The following is a 16,522-nucleotide window of genomic DNA, read 5'->3' on the forward strand; positions in this document are numbered from 1 at the left end:
GTCTTCTCAGGGGGATACAAGGAACGGTGGGGTTAAGCTACACCCTCCAGTAGGCAGGACACTTGAATGTTAATTACAGGGCATGCCAGTTACCCCCGTCTTAACCCCACACTTTACGCAATACATTCAGTTTTTCAAGTGACTTCCTAGGAGGGTGCACACCCATGCATGAAAAAGGATTTCTCCCAGGTGTCAGCGCAGTGGTGGGTGCCATCTTGGTTTATTTAGCGCCAACGGGTGGAACACATAGTTCCCTCCCTGCCACCTCTTGCACATTGCGCACAAGCTATCTGGGGAGGCAACGCTCAAGACAGCAGTTCCCAGCAGCGCAGATCTTGGGGCAGGGGGCAGCACCCGCCATAGGAGATAACCCTGTTCCTACGGCTGCGCAGATGGGTAACCCCTCTCAGGAGGACATATCCCATCGAAATGTAGATGGCACCTTGACAGACCCACCAGCTCCCCTCTGGGCTATCCAACTTTCGCAGTCCTTGGCCTCCCTGAGTGGCTTTCCACCATTGTTAATAATTTCGGCAAAGCCCTAGCCAAGCTGAGCCACAGACCCAGTGGGAAAAGCAAGATATTAAAAAGCTCTAAGGGTGACACTTGCACCCACACTTCTTCTGACTTTTAATCAGCCGAAGCAGGCTCTTCCCGTCTAATGCCTCTTCTGAGGAAGAGGATGAAAATGAGGACAACAGCATAGGCTGAGACATTCAGCATGATGTCAACAGCATTTTCAAAGGGGTACTTAAGGTACAGTACTTAAGATCAAGCAAACACCGGACCAGCAAACAAAAACTTGTAGGCAATAGTCCATCCCAACCCTGGCCTGTTCGCTTTGATGGAATGGCTGTTGAAGCAGCTATATGGAGAGGATGAGGCAAATCGTAGGAGGAAACTGATATGATGTTAGTCATGCAAACACACATCATCTAGAGCTTGTCACAAAGACTGGAGCAGCTATTGGATCTGGTGCAAGGAATCCGATCTGCCCTTTCTCAAATTCAACATTCCAGAGAGGTCTTCAGTTAGTCCTGAAGCTGAATTCCCTAAAGGTACAAGTGTCTGCACTTTAGGTCCTCTTCCAGTCATAACTAGATATTGACGACTCTGTCCGTACATTCCTATGGCCTCAAGCTGAGATCCCTGAAGGTACAAGTGTCGCCACTTTAGGTTCTCTTCCAGTCATGATTGGATATGGAAGACTCTCTCTGTATGTTCCTACAGGGTTGTAACACGTGGTTTTTCCATTACGTCCACCGATGCCAGGACGGGATATTACTCTGTTATGGGAGACTCTACAGCAGGGATCCCCAACCTTTTGAACCCGTGAGCAACATTCAGAAGTAAAAGGAGTTGAGGAGCAACGCTAGCATAAAAATGTTCTTGGAGTGCCAAATAAGTGCTTTGAATGGCCATTTGGTAGCCCATATGTGGATTGTCAAACTACATTGAGGCTCTGTTTGGCAGTGCACCTGGTTTTTATTCAACCAAAACTTTCCTCCAAGCCTGGAATTCGAAAATAACACCTGCTTTGAGGCCACTGGGAGCAACATCCAAGGGTTTTGGAGAGCAACATGTTGCTCACGAGCTACTGGTTGGGAATCACTGCTCTACAGGATCCCCATTTGAGCCCCTATGGGCTATCTCAAGTGGCTCATTTGGAAGTTGGTGTACCCAGTGGCGATCTCATCGGCCAGACAGGTTTCCGAACTGAGTGCTCTATCGCGTGAACCCTCATTTCTGATCTCCTACAATGATAAGGCAGTGTTACGCACAGTTCCATCCTTTCTGCCAAAGGTGGTTTCCTCCTTTCACATGAATCAGGAGATTGTGATGCAAATTCTGTGTCCTCCTGAAAATGACTAGGAACAAAGACTTCACAGTCTGGATGTAGAGTCTGGAGAGCACTCCGCTGGTTCCTGGAACAATGCAAATCCTCAATCTCTATTGATCATACCATCTGGACTTCACCGAGGGGCAGGCAGCCTCCAAGACTTCTGTTGCACAGTGGCTGAGAGAGACCATCCGCCAAGCCTACCTAGTCAAGGGAAAGTCACCACTAGGAGGTGTACGGGCCCACTCCACAAGAGCAGTGAAGGCCTCTTTGGTGTGGCTAGATTCTGCAGAGCTACCTGGTCTTCTGTGCACACACTCACAATTCTACACCTCAGACATGTTTTCATCAGATGAACCCTCATTTGGCAATGAGTTCTTGCACTCAGCGGTGCAATAATGTGTCAACCTTAACTCTTTCCTACCCTGCTGTCCTGGGGCTGTTTTAAGTCGCCATCGTTCCTTGTGTCTCCCTGAGATGACATAGAAAACAGGATTTTTTGATATTCGCCATTAAATCATCATTTAGGATTTTTTGATACCCGCCATTAAATCATCATCATCATTTATCATCATCATTTATTTATATAGCGCTGTTAAGATACGCAGTGCTTTGTCAGTTTCTCTGTAGTCTATAGGGGGACACTTGACTACTCGCCCCTGCAACAAGAGTTGACCACGATAGTCACGAATGGAAGGTTTCCCTGGTTTACCAGTTCCTTATGTTTGAGTTATTTTCCCGTTTTAGCAGTCCGTTTGGTACAAACTGAATGGATTGGGTATAGTGCGGGGTTAATCTGGGGGTACCTGGCACACCCCTAAATTAATATTTAACCGTCCTGCCTCCAGAGGGTGGAGCTTAACCCCATTCTTCTCTGTGTCCCCCTATTGACTATAGAGAAACTGATTTAACAGTGAGTATCAAAAACTCCTGTTATAAATGCACTTTCTATGCACTTCCTCTGTTCAGTTAACCCTAGGGATACGGACACTCAGTTGAGCTAAAATACTAATATTACAATTAAAAAAAAAAAAACTATAAAAATGAAACCTCTTTGTCAAGTACATTTACTTATGATTGACTACAGTTTTCTTGCCTGCGTAGACTTTCTTTTAAAGTTGTGCATGCAAAGCAAATGTACTGCAATGGTAAACAATATAATTAGCTGTGAGTCCTATTTAAAGTGTAGCATTATATTAAATTTACATATAGAGATTATACTTGTGATTTGTTGTGGAAAGTCAGAATCAGAAGTTTGTCACCCGCCTAGTGATTGTATGTACTTACCTGATACCCCAGGCGGGTTCTTTTTAGGACAAAACTACACCACCCCAGGATTCTTCTCAGCGAGTGCCATGGAGTGATCCTATTCTTCTTTCTTTAATACCCTTTAAGTAGAATGATGAAGCTGGCTTTTCACTTTACTGTGCATGCATATCCGGGAGAAGACAAAAGGAGCAGGAAGAAGATCACTCTGTGGTGCTCAAAGAGAAGAACTCCGTGCTGGTGCAGTTTTCTACTGATAGGAGCAAAGGCCAGAGAAATGAAGCAGACTTGCCTACCTGATTGCTGTGAATTCTAAGACTGAAGGAAACCAGATTTAAATAATGTATATATTGTTATATAAGTGGATTTATTTACCCAATAGAAAGAAATTTGGAATTATATTATATTTTCTGTTATTTCTTGCACTAAACAAGAATAGATAGCCTCTTTCTTCTATTTTTTAATTGGTTTACCTCTTCTCTATGCTGAGGGACTTGGGCTGGTGCACCTGTATCACACTTTACCTAATATCGTTTATAACCGATCTTCCTTGACCCTTAACATGTTAAATTAGTGAGTAAGCTTTTGTCACATATACTTGCTACACATTCTCACTACATCCCCAGGTGCACACACCATATGCCCCCCCCCACAGCAACACACAGAAGAGCAGTTGAATCTTCAGGGTTGAATGTTTATTTAAGAAAAAAAGATCTCATTCAATTAGTGAAATGACAACCTGTGGTGTAAACTAAATTTAAACGGACATTTACATTCTTGCATGAATGTATTATTTAATAAGGAAATTCCACTATTTAAGTAGTGATTTAATTATTTCCTCTTTTCAGAAGGCAAAACTGGAAGCCAAGCTGCACCAGACCACAGCAGCAGCAGCTGCCGCAGCCTCGGCTGTAGGCCCAGTCCACAACTCTGTGCCTTCCAACCCTGTGGCAGCACCAGGGTTTTTTATTCACCCTTCTGATGTCATACCTCCCACTCCAAAAACGACACCGCTCTTCATGACCCCGCCTCTCACTCCTCCCAATGAGGCCGTGTCAGCAGTCATCAACGCAGAGCTGGCTCAGCTGTTTCCAGGCACAGTCATCGATTCTCCTCCTGCTATACTAGTAACACATAACAAAAATACAAACAAATCCAGAGCGGTAAATGCATTTAGGTTTCTCTATATTAATAAATTACTGTGTGTAATACTGAGAAATGCTTGTGGTATTTATTTGTATCACTGTTATTGAGTGTTAGGCTAATATTAGGCTAATTCTCACATAACATTTTTCTCCAGTGGCTTCACCTGATTCCAGACAGAAAGCCTCTCGATTTTCTGGTGGGAAATCATTCACACCTACATTTATAGTTTCCAGTTGTAGCCATTAGTAGCAGCTGGAGATCATGGGGGATAACCTTCTGTGTGTCTCATTAGTCTTAGATCTTCACAAACCCTTAAATGAACAGTTCAGTATAAAAATGAAACTGGCTAAATAGGCTGTGCAAAATAAAAAAAAAAATTCAATGTAGTTAGGTAAAAATTTAATATATAAAGGCTGACGTGAATAGATGTCTAATATAATATAGCCAGAACACTACTACTTCCTTTGCAGCTCTTTAACCTGTTACCAGTCCGTAACTAATCATTGACTTAAAGGGGGTCCACATGTTCAGGTTCCTACATTAATTCTTAGTACGTATGTCAGATCTAAAAGCCCATGTTCCCATGTTGCCCCTCCTCAAGTCACCAATTGGTTACTAACTCTTAACAGGTTGGGTGCTGCAAAGACAGAAGTAGTGTTCTGATTATTATGTTATATATTAATTCACTCTAGCCTTTAGAGATTAAATTTTTAGCTAACTTGCCCATTTTTATTTCTTTATTTTGCACATCTATTTAGCCAGTTTAAATTATATACTGAACAGTTCCCTTATGGAGAATGGCACATATGGAGATACTTCTCCTCCACCACGGGCAACTAATGTCCTGCAAATGCTTTCCCAGCAATAATATAAATAATCAGTCCGAAAACATAAACATTGCCTTATTATTCAGAAGTTTTTCAAAGTTTCTTTGCAAAGCACGCTAGAGGAGATTTTAATGGGCAACTAAACTCCACATGTGCCATAATCAAAGGGCTTGTTCACTCTCTCTGTCTCTGTAAGGGTGATGGGACATAATTACTTTCTGACTGTATAGCATACTAAACTCTGTATTCAGTGGGAAGGTGCTTTCAGGCATTGTGTTGCTTGTCTGAAAGATGATTTCATATAAGAGGCAAAATGTCCCTATCCCATGAGTTGCTAAAAAGATGTATGGGGTGATTTCTTTACTTTCCAGCCAAACTCGTTGACATCTGTACATGTGTTTGAAATCAAACAAACCAATTTCCTAAAGCTATCTGCTCAGAATATTGCACAGCAGAATCATTTGTTTTGCCCATGCCCATGCTTCTATGAATATAAGCAGTTCATCTGCCAATGCACACCCATGGAGACCTTCTACAAATGCAATGGTAGCTGTCCGTTTAGCCAGTTATAGTTATCATGGAATGGACTATATGCACAATGTCTTCGTGTTCCATGCCTTACTATAGTCTAGATGTATCAGAAGAAATTCCACGTAATGGGCATATTAGGGATTATAATTGACACATTTATTTTAATCCAGGTGTAGCCAAACAAATAGGTGTCCTGCACTTTGTCATCATGTACCCATTTTACCAAACTATTTGCAGCTAAATAACCTGCAGGGATAGATCCAGTGCACATTCTCTACATCCTTATATTGTAAATGATCAGCCTTACTGAATGTGCAGCTTACCTTAAACAATCTTCTTGTTTGAGGTAGACATCAGTATTACAAGACAGACTAAACTGGCCTGTTTTTGACTTTTAATCCTGCCTTTAATTAGCCTGCAATTATAATTGCTACGTGGTTGTCATCAACACTGACCTCAGCAACCAAAAAGTGCAATAATCTTGTGGGAACAATTTTAATGTTTTTATCTTGTATACCTTGTCTTTCTGCTCAGATATTTTGCAGTCTGACATTCAATTTTTTGCTCTGCTTGCTAAAGAAAGTTGAACCATAGCAAGTTCTCATCCACCTAAGTAGTATTGAATTTACAAGCAAACAATAAAATTTTTCCTGACATCTAGCATCTGGATGAAAAAATGTTTGCATTTGTGCAGTGATAAGGCATTAATATACATTATGTATGCATTTATTTTTTATTTTGTTTATGCTCATATTTTCCTTTTTTTTTCCAGAATCAGCTGGGATCTGGTCTTGCTCTAGCTCTCTCTCATGCTTCTCATTTCCTGCAGCCTCCGCCACATCAGTCCATAATTATAGAAAGGATGCATTCTGGTAAGGCCCAACTTATTGTATGTTTGTTTTTTTAATAACAGTTACAAAAACTCTAACTGCCATCATATATAGTCTGCTATCTACAATCGGTTACTTGTACAATTTTTATTATAATTATGTCAAAATGTTAGTAGTGTTTGTAGAATTTCCAGCTCTGCCTGTGTCCTTTTTTGGAGTGCTTTTCTAACTACCATTCAACGCCTATTAAACACACAACAATAACTTAATTTTCTTTTTAGGGTAGAGCGCTGTTTATTTGCTTGCTAACCTAAGGAGCGTTTACAAAAATAAACCTGCCACAAATGAGTCATTAACAACCTTGTCTCAATTTAAAAGTGAAAAAGTCCTTAGTATTACAAATATTTACATTGTTGTTATTTATTTGTTATTCTATTTCCACAACACTATTGCTGATATAGTGTCATTTTTTTCATTAGAAGTATGTGTGCACCACTTCACATTGTTCATGAATCCTGAGGTGTCCACATGTATTTAAGAAAACTGGTCTTTCATGGGATAGAGATGTCATTCTGAAACCAGTTAGCCTCTTATTCTATGGGTTGCTTCTCGATTTGAAACACAGTTAATATACTCAGATTATTTTAGCAAGTTTTATTTCCACTGGAATGGGTCTGTGTTAATCTTAGGCACAATATTAGACAAGTAGTAGGAAGTTAAATATACATCCATATGAGCAGGTCCGGACTGAGAATTAAATATTGACTTGCCAGAACCCACAGATTGCCAGTCTGGGCTTGCATATGAGTATGGGGTAGAGTAAAGTTTACTAAGAAGTATCACGCTTTTGCAGATTTGTAGTCAATTGAAAAAGTCTATTTTAAATAATTTTGAAGCTAATACACACCATTTGTTCATGTAATGTTTCTCTTAGGGGCCAGAAGGTTTGTGACACTGGACTTTGGAAGGCCTGTGCTTCTTACTGATATCCTAATTCCCACATGTGGTGATCTGGCATCGCTCTCAATCGACATCTGGAGTTTAGGGGAGGAGGTAGACGGCAGGAGACTAGTAGTTGCAACGGACATTAGCACCCATTCGCTTATATTGCATGACTTAATTCCACCACCTGTCTGCAGATTCATGAAGGTAGTGTATTGTGTGTGTGTGTATATATGTATATATATATATATATATATATTTATAAAGTGCTACAAGTATGAAAAGCACTGAACTATCTTACAGTGTATAAAATACACAGAGGGAGTACAAGTATTAAAATAGAAAGAATAAATAAATATCAATACACGGCTTAAGTGCAATGTAGTATGAGAGACCGTAGGAAGGAGGTCTCAGCCCTGTAGCAGATGGATAACAAACAGGCATAAATTGAAGGACAAAAGTGCACAAGTCTTAGGCATTGGCCCGTAAGTGCATGAGTAGACTAGACAAAAAAATATCCTAGTGCTCTAGTGTATTCTGATTCTAACTGGCTGAAATGCAAAAAGCAGTTTGATCTATTATGACTTTAAAATGTCCATCTTAACTTAAAAGAATAGACATGTTCCTATAAAAATCCCTAAGAATGTATTAATACAATGTGTCAAGAGTTGTGGCATGAAAATCTGGATAGGCAAAAGTCCCCTAAAGTCTAATTACAAGTATTCCAACTCATGAAAGGAGGAAAGGAGAGATGCCTCTATCTTCGCATAAATTACAGTATGCGAATTGTCTCTTAGGTAAGTACAACTTGGTGACTTTGGGGGACCTTTGGCTTGCTAGATTTTTATGTTACAATAATACTGACACAGTGATTGGATTTTTATCGGAACATGTCCATGCAACACTGCATTTATTTTTCTTCCATATTTTATGAGATTTGCGTTATGAAGCAAAAAATAAACAAAACTGGATTCTGAGCATTAAATGTGAATGTATAATGCATGTTTTTTTTGTTCTTGTGGTTTTCCATAGATCACCGTGATTGGACGTTATGGAAGTACAAATGCAAGAGCCAAGATTCCTCTGGGGTTTTACTATGGTCACACATACATTCTGCCTTGGGAGAGTGAACTAAAGCTAATGCATGACCCACTCAAAGGGGAAAATGAATCTGCAAATCAGCCAGATGTAGACCAACATTTATCCATGATGGTAGCTTTGCAGGAGGACATCCAGTGCAGGTCATTATTTGAATTTAACATGTTTTATATGACTTTACACTGCAAGTGCTCGTGTTATTTTAATGTACTTCAATGCCTTAATTCTCAAGCTTTTTCTGGTAACTTAATTTTTACAAACATATTTTATCTTGGTGTGAAATTTAATATTGTTTTATTGGGTTTACACTTTTCTGTTTTCTGTTTCTTCTTAACTGTTGAAATTTGTGCTGTTTCTTAATAATCTAATGTTTATTCCCTAGGTATAACCTTGCCTGTCATCGGTTAGAAACTTTGTTGCAGAGCATTGACCTTCCACCCCTTAATAGTGCAAACAATGCACAGTATTTTCTGAGAAAGCCAGACAAGGCTGTAGAAGAGGACAGCAGAGTTTTTTCATCTTATCAAGACTGCATTCAACTGCAGCTTCAGTTGAATTTGGCTCATCATGCAGTGCAGCGTCTTAAAGTAGCTCTGGGCATGAGCAGGAAAACACTGCAAGAAAAAAATGATTCTAAAGAGCTAATACACACTTCTTCAACTGAACAGCTGCGCACAGTTATCAGATACCTCCTGGATACCTTGCTAAGTCTTCTCCATTCTTCTAATGGTTTGTATGCTATTGCTTGTGTCATTCGCACATGTTCTGAAATAATCTGTGAGATTATAGCATTGAGTATATAATTACTGAATTCAGCAGAATATAGAATCCTTCACAGGTCTGGCCAAATACTGAACCTGTAACATATTTGATTATCATGTCATTTTATAGCACTATTTATTTTTTCACACAGTTTTTCATAGTGTTCTGTTCCCTTTTATAATCGAGCTTTGCATATCACATTTGTTTTATATATTCAGTACATCCCTTTACTTTGCATTATCTAAGCCTCCGTATTTATCTTTTCATTCAGGCCATTGGTACAAGGGGTATTTGTTCACAGCTGAGAACATTGATGAACAAAGCTCCCCTCTAAGCCTATCTTAAAGGAATAGTTCAGTGTGAAAATAAAAACTGTGTAAATAGATAGGCTGTGCAAAATAAAAAATGTTTCTAATATAGTTAGTTAGCCAAAAATGTAATATATAAAGGCTGGAGTGAACAGATGTCTAATAAAACAGCCAGAATCCAACTTCCTGCTTTTCAGCTCTATAACTCTGAGTTAGTCAGCGACTTGAAGGGGGGCCACATGGTACATTTCTGTTCAGTGAGTTTGTAATTGATCCTCAGCATTCAGCTCAGATTCAAAAGCAACAGATATGACCCATGTGGCCCACCCTCAAGTCTCTGATTGGTCACTGCCTGGTAGCCAGGGTAACCAGTCAGTGTAAACCAAGAGAGCTGAAAAGCAGGAAGTAGTGTTCAGACTGACACGTTATTCATCAAATCACTCCAGCCTTTATACATTACATTTTTGGCTAACTAACTATATTAGAAACATTTTTTATTTTGCACAGCCTATCTATTTACCCAGTTTTTATTTTTACACTGAACAATTCCTTTAAGGAACAGTAACACTGAAAATATCATGTACTATTGCCCTGCACTGGTAAAACTGCTCTGTTTACTTCAGAAACACTACTATAGTTCATATAAACAAGCTGCTGTATAGCAATGGTGGAAATTGAAAAAAAGGCTATATGGCACAGGTTAAATTGTGGATTACAGATAACACCATTATGTTCTACAGAGGATATCTGCTATGTAACCTGAGCCGTTTCTCGTTTGAATGGCTGCCCCCATTGCTACACAACAGTTTATATAAACAATACTAGTGTTTCTGAAGCAAACACAGCAATTTTACCAACATTGCATTATATTTTTATTATTTTAAACACTTCCATTTTTTGTTGTTACTGTTCCTTTAAATATTGCAAAATGGAAAGTCCATCATCTGATTTTTTTTTTCCCTACAGGGCACTCGGTTCCAGGAGTTCTACAAAACACTTTCCATGCTCAAGCCTGTGAAGAGCTCTTTAAACACTTATGCATAAGTGGGACCCCAAAGATCCGTCTGCACACAGGCCTTTTACTGGTGCAGCTCTGTGGTGCTGAGAGATGGTGGGGACAGTTTCTCTCCAATGTTTTGCAGGAGCTCTACAATTCTGAGCAGTTGTTAATATTCCCTCAGGATAGGTACAGTACACCTCATGTTTTACTTAATATATGTTTGTTTTATTTTTTTAGTATATTATAGAATGCCCTTTTCCTAGCAACTTTGCAATTGGTTTTAATCATTTTGTTTATAGTTTTTGAATTTTAAACAAACATGTTTGTTCCTAAAAACTTATTTTTACATGAATATACTCCACTGTAGCAATGCAGGCAGCCATGTATAATTGCCTCATTTATGAACTAGACAGATTTTGCTGGTTATTGTTTCAGGGTTATAGAATAGTTTAGTGCAATACTTTAGAAAAGGTTTCATTTATGGTAATTAAACTTCAGTTTTTTTTTCCTATTATAGGGTGTTCATGCTCCTGTCTTGCATAGGCCAAAGATCGCTTAGCAACAGCAGTGTTTTGGAAAGTTTACTGAATCTGTTAGACAGTCTGCTTTCTCCTCTGCAACCACACTTGCCAATATATCGCCGAATTGAAGGCAAGTATACAGTTTATTTGTTTGAGTTTATTCATCATAATAAGCATTGCATGACTGCAGTATCTGTAGCCTTCATTCCTCTGCAGTAATGAACGTTGGTGCATTAAGCTGGGCAATATACACTGTCAAAAATACAGTGGTCTTGCTTTAGTCTAATGGTACACGTTATTTCTGTAAATGTCTACAGGGAAAAGACAAATCCGCATTCTCTAATGGACGTTAGAACGTATTGCTCCTTTAATTTCACATCTTATAAAGACTACTTCAAAGGAAGTGTGATATATGGTGTTGACAAATATGCATAATAATACTTTTTGAACTTAAATGCACATTTTATTAACCCTTTAAGTGCCAGCATGATTTCACATTTTCGTTACCGTATATACTCGAGTATAAGCCGACCCGAGTATAAGCCGAGGTACCTAAATTTACCTAAGAAAACTGGAAAAATTAATTGACTCGAGTATAAGCCTAGGGGTGAGAAATGCATTTTAGGACATGGCCAGTTTGCAGCCTGTTGAATAAATGTGAATACCTGCTCGAATACAGAGTTCCCTCTGCTATATTTAGCTATAAGCGTATGCGTCCCAGTGCTACTCTATAATAGAAAGCAGCTGTGGGGGGGTTGTAAGTGCATTTGTTTCCACAGAGTCATGTAATAACAGAGCTGAGTCACGGGTGGGGGACTCCTTCAATTTACTAGGAAGGCTCTAGGCATGGTGACTGGTGACGGGGTGCTGAGCCCACCACGGACTAGACTACTTTCACCTTGCGGGTGCCTCCTGAACTTTCCCACTCACTGCCATCCCCCCTGCCCTCACCCAAGTGAATGAATATTAAGTGCCGGACAGCAAAATTATCCTCTGGGGGCGTCCTACCTCATCCCATGGGGTACGGGGGCCCACTCTCTGTACTCACAAAATGCCAAGAAGAAAGTGGAAGAGAATAAATGCAGCAGGAACTGGAGCGAGTATGCGTGCTGCAGATATAACAGTGTCAACAAGTGTGCTGCGCTCCTGTACCGGTCTGACCGGTTTGAGGAGCAGCAGCACACTACCTGCCTTCCTTAGACGCTAGCTGTTTGCAGAAGAGTACGACGTCTGCAACGTCCACAGCCCTCTCCTAGCAGTGTCAGTGTCGCTCCATCCAGGGGCCCGGCTCGGCAGCGCACCTCAAGGGCCACGAGTACGACACATGTCACTCACCTTACAATATCCACAGCAGGGAACAATACACACACCTTGTCCCACCCAGTGTGCTCTATGATGCGCTAATCGGCAGTCTGTCCCCCCGTATCAGCACAGACAGTGCAAGCCTCGCTTTTCTGTAGTACCTTAATACGCCCACACAGTAGAGTAGCTGGTCCTGCTTGATGGCAAAATTTCAGGGGGGCAGCTGCCTATTTGCGGATGCCCATGTTAAGAGGGGAAGGGCTGAGGAGGGAGGACGAGAGCTGAGAGGGGAGGGGCTGATGGCTAAGGAAGGAGGATCAAGCCACGAGGGGGAAGAAGTATGGGCAGCACGGAGGAGTCACTGCATGCTTCGGTAAACAGCAACTTTAACATACCGGTATACTTTTTAGTATCTCTCGATTATAAGCCGAGGTAGACTTTTTCAGCACATTTTGGGTGCTGAAAAACTCGGCTTATACTCGAGTATATACGGTACATGAAATCCTATGGCATTTTGTGCTCTCTCACTTTAGGGGCATTTTCTGAGGGGAGACCCTTAGTTTACCTAGGAAACTATACATTGTTTTTTTCAGGAGAACCTGAGCTTTCTAAATCTGCCTGTGTTTTCATGTATTTCCACCTCTGCAAAAAGATTTATAGTATTAAATACCAAAAAAAAAAGAAAAATTCCTATTTTTCATAATATATGAATTCATACCAGAAAAATATTTCATTTTACTGCATTTTTGTGGGGTAAAAACACAGAAATATATGTTTACCCCTAAAAACTATATATTTTTGGAAAGTACACAATCTACTCAATATAAAATGGGTACCTATGCCTTTCTGCTCCAAACTACTGATTCGCCACGCTTACCCAAATTTGTTGTTTTTGGTGATATACCTGAAAATTGTCTCAAAGCTTCAACTTTCCAGCATGTACCAACACCTACCAAGAAAAGGCACCCTAAATATTCTAGCCAGGGGTCCTCCAAAGTTTGATGTCCATTGTGCATAGGTTTAAAATTTTATCTGGCATTTATAGGTCCCAAAATGAGGTTAGCGCATACAAATAGTCCTGTGGGTCCCTTCCGCTAATGAAAAATCAACGCATTGACTGCATTTTTTGTGGGGTAAAAACACAGAAATATATGTTTACCCCCAAAGCCATATATTTTTTGGAAAGTACACATTCTACCAAATCTAAAATAGGTACCCATGGCTTTCTACTGCAGACCACTAAGTTGCAAGGCTTACCCACATTTGTCATTTTTAGTGAAATATCTGAAAATTGCCTCAAAGTTTCAAATATCCATCGTCATTTCGCCCATGAATCATTATGTACCAATAAAAAGCACCCTAAATATGATTGCCAGCGGTTTCCAAACAGTTTTATGCCCATTGTGCATAGGATTACCAAAGTATCTGGCATTTAGAGGCCCCAAAATGAAGCTAGCACATACAAATAGTCCTGTGGGTAACTTGAGCTAATGAAAAATCAACACATTGACTGCATTTTATGTGTGGTAAAAACACAGAAATGTATGTTTACCCCCCAAAACCATATATTTTTGGAAAGCACACAATCTACTGAATCTAAAATGGGTACCCATTCCTTGCCTCAATGCTTCAACTTTCCAGCATTGTATCATCCATGTACCATTACCAGCATAAATAATCCTAAATATGAACACCGGGGGTCTGCTAAACCGTTTGATGCCCAATATGCATAGATTTACCAAACTATGTGGCATACAGAGACCCCCAAATCCAAATAGTCCATATGAATTCTCACATATGACACTCTGGCTACTACAAGATAAGCACCTGGTATGTGTATTATGTGCCATGAGACCCCCTAACAGTATGGAAACCCCAGGAAAACCATATATTTTCCAAAAGTACACCTTCTGACAAATCTAAAATGGGTAAATGTCTTTCTACTGCAAACTACCAAACTGCAAAGCTATGGTAATGTAATGCTTTTAAGGGTTAATATATTCTTTTTGCAATGTAAAAAAAATACTCTTGTGCCTCATGCCAGATAACAGACCTGTAGGATCCAGCAACTCTTGTTATAGTTCCTTTTGTTTGCTAGGGTCCTGAGTGATTCTTACCAAGACGCAATTTGTAAGGTGTTTGAATGTTGTCTCTGTGTCACTGTGGGTTTTCTGTGGGGTGTACATTTTGTCTGCACATCTAAATCAAAATAATATAATGTTTGCTATGTATTTTCCTGTAGGGGTCTTAGACATTCCCATGATTAGCTGGGTAGTCATGCTTGTGTCACGTTTATTGGACTACGTTGCTACTGTTGAAGATGAAGCTGCAGCCTCAAAGAAGCCTTTAAATGGGAAAGAAAGAGAAAGATATGTATCAGGTATATAGTACGGTTTAAAAAACATGGGAAAGGGGATATTAGTGAAAACACTGATGTGATCATAATTCTTTTTCACAGTATTGTCTGCATTTCTTCATTTAGACCATGTCCCTAAATGGTTCATGTTTTTATCAATTTGCACCTATAGAACAGTTGACATGCAAAGCCTTTATGAATGTGATTTTGACTTTAGGCCCTTTTCAAATAGATGTCAGTAGTTTGATGGTTAACTATCACAAAAAAAAATTCCTTCCATCCAGTTGCAGTACTTTAGGTTTGTTTGGTTTTATTAATATAGATAGATAGATAGATAGATAGATAGATAGATGTATTTTATATTTTGCTAACATGAATTATTATTCATGCCTGCAGGCAACCAATGGAGTTTTATTAACAACAGCCTACATACGCATAGTATGAGAAGTTCAACCAAAGGCAACAGTAGTCTGGTTAGGCTGTATTCCAGAAAGATCAAAAAACAGCTTGCTCATCACAAGCAGGTAATCTGTATGGTGGGGAACATATAATGTATTATGTACCATATTTTTAATGATAATATATTGTGATTTCTCTTGTATAGCTCACATAATGATGAGCTGTTTTTTATGTGTTGGGTTTACGTTGTTGTTTTGTAATGCACACATTTTTGTTTAGAGAGTAATTCTGTTTTGGCAACAATACTCATTCTGTATATTCTATTTCTGGGAGTTGAACATTTTTGTTTTGTGCACTTGGCATACCATAGTCAGTTTGTGGGAGACTGTAACTATGTAACTGTTGTTGAATATTACCACACTTTAGAAAGTAAAGACACTTTATGATCATAAAGGAATACTGTCATGGGAAAACATGTTTTTTTCAAAACGCATCAGTTAATAGTGCTACTCCAGCAGACATCTGCACTGAAATCCAATTCTCAAAAGAGCAACAGATTTTTTATATTCAATTTTGAAATCTGACATGGGGATAGATATATTGTCTGTTTCCCAGCTGCCCCAGTCATTTGACTTGTGCCTGCACTTTAGGATGGAACTACTTTCTGGCAGGCTGTTATCTTTCCTACTAAATGTAACAGAATCAGTCTGAGTGGGACTTGGCTTTTACTATTGAGTGTTGTTCTTAGATCTACCAGGGAGCTGTTATCATGTGTTAGGCAGCTGCTATCTGGTTACCTTCCCATTGTTCTTTTGTTAGCTGTTGGGGGGGGGATGATATCACTCCAACGTGCAGTACAGAGTGACTGAAGTTTATCAGAGCACAAGTCACATGCCTGGGGGCAGCTGGGAAACTGACAATGTCTAGCCCCATGTCAGATTTCAAAATTGAAAAAAAAAAAAATTTGTTTGCTCTTTGGAAAAAAGGATTTCAGTGCAGAATATTGCTTATTAACTTATACGTTTTGAAAAAAACATGTTTTCCATGACAGTATCCCTTTAAACTTATATTTGCAACCAGCTTTGCTGGGTAATATTAGGCACAGCTGTAAGAAAGGGAGATTTATTTATTTCATTTAGTAAATTAACTTTTCTTCTAGCAACTCAACCTACTAAAGGCAAAACAGAAGGCTTTAGTAGAGCAAATTGAAAAAGAGAAAATACAGAGCAACAAAGGATCTTCATACAAACTGTTGGTTGAACAAGCAAAGCTGAAGCAAGCCACCTCTAAGGTAACTTTTCTTAGCTTGTGATTTTAAAAAAGTTGTATTCAAGAAATAGCTTACAAGTGTCTTTCTATGCAGTTTAGATTGGGTTGAGAGTATGTTGAGCAGA

General features: G+C 39.4%; 1 protein-coding gene across 6 annotated transcripts in view; it reads left to right on the forward strand.

Moving 5' to 3' along the window:
• Positions 1-16,522, forward strand: part of birc6.S (baculoviral IAP repeat containing 6 S homeolog) — a 166,355-nt gene that overhangs the window by 60,743 nt on the left and 89,090 nt on the right. For 3 of the 6 annotated variants that reach the window (XM_018265204.2, XM_018265206.2, XM_018265208.2), the window contains exons 25-34: positions 3,955-4,269; positions 6,383-6,482; positions 7,375-7,589; positions 8,415-8,623; positions 8,863-9,209; positions 10,517-10,736; positions 11,068-11,201; positions 14,616-14,753; positions 15,126-15,253; positions 16,288-16,419. In XM_018265204.2, the coding sequence (XP_018120693.1) occupies positions 3,955-4,269; positions 6,383-6,482; positions 7,375-7,589; positions 8,415-8,623; positions 8,863-9,209; positions 10,517-10,736; positions 11,068-11,201; positions 14,616-14,753; positions 15,126-15,253; positions 16,288-16,419 (1,938 nt within the window). The remainder of the gene's footprint in view (positions 1-3,954; positions 4,270-6,382; positions 6,483-7,374; positions 7,590-8,414; positions 8,624-8,862; positions 9,210-10,516; positions 10,737-11,067; positions 11,202-14,615; positions 14,754-15,125; positions 15,254-16,287; positions 16,420-16,522) is intronic. The other 3 variants (XM_018265209.2, XM_018265210.2, XM_018265207.2) reach the window with 2 other exon arrangements.

Source organism: Xenopus laevis, chromosome 5S, assembly GCF_017654675.1.
Source record: "Xenopus laevis strain J_2021 chromosome 5S, Xenopus_laevis_v10.1, whole genome shotgun sequence".
NCBI classification, from domain to species: Eukaryota; Metazoa; Chordata; class Amphibia; order Anura; family Pipidae; genus Xenopus; species Xenopus laevis.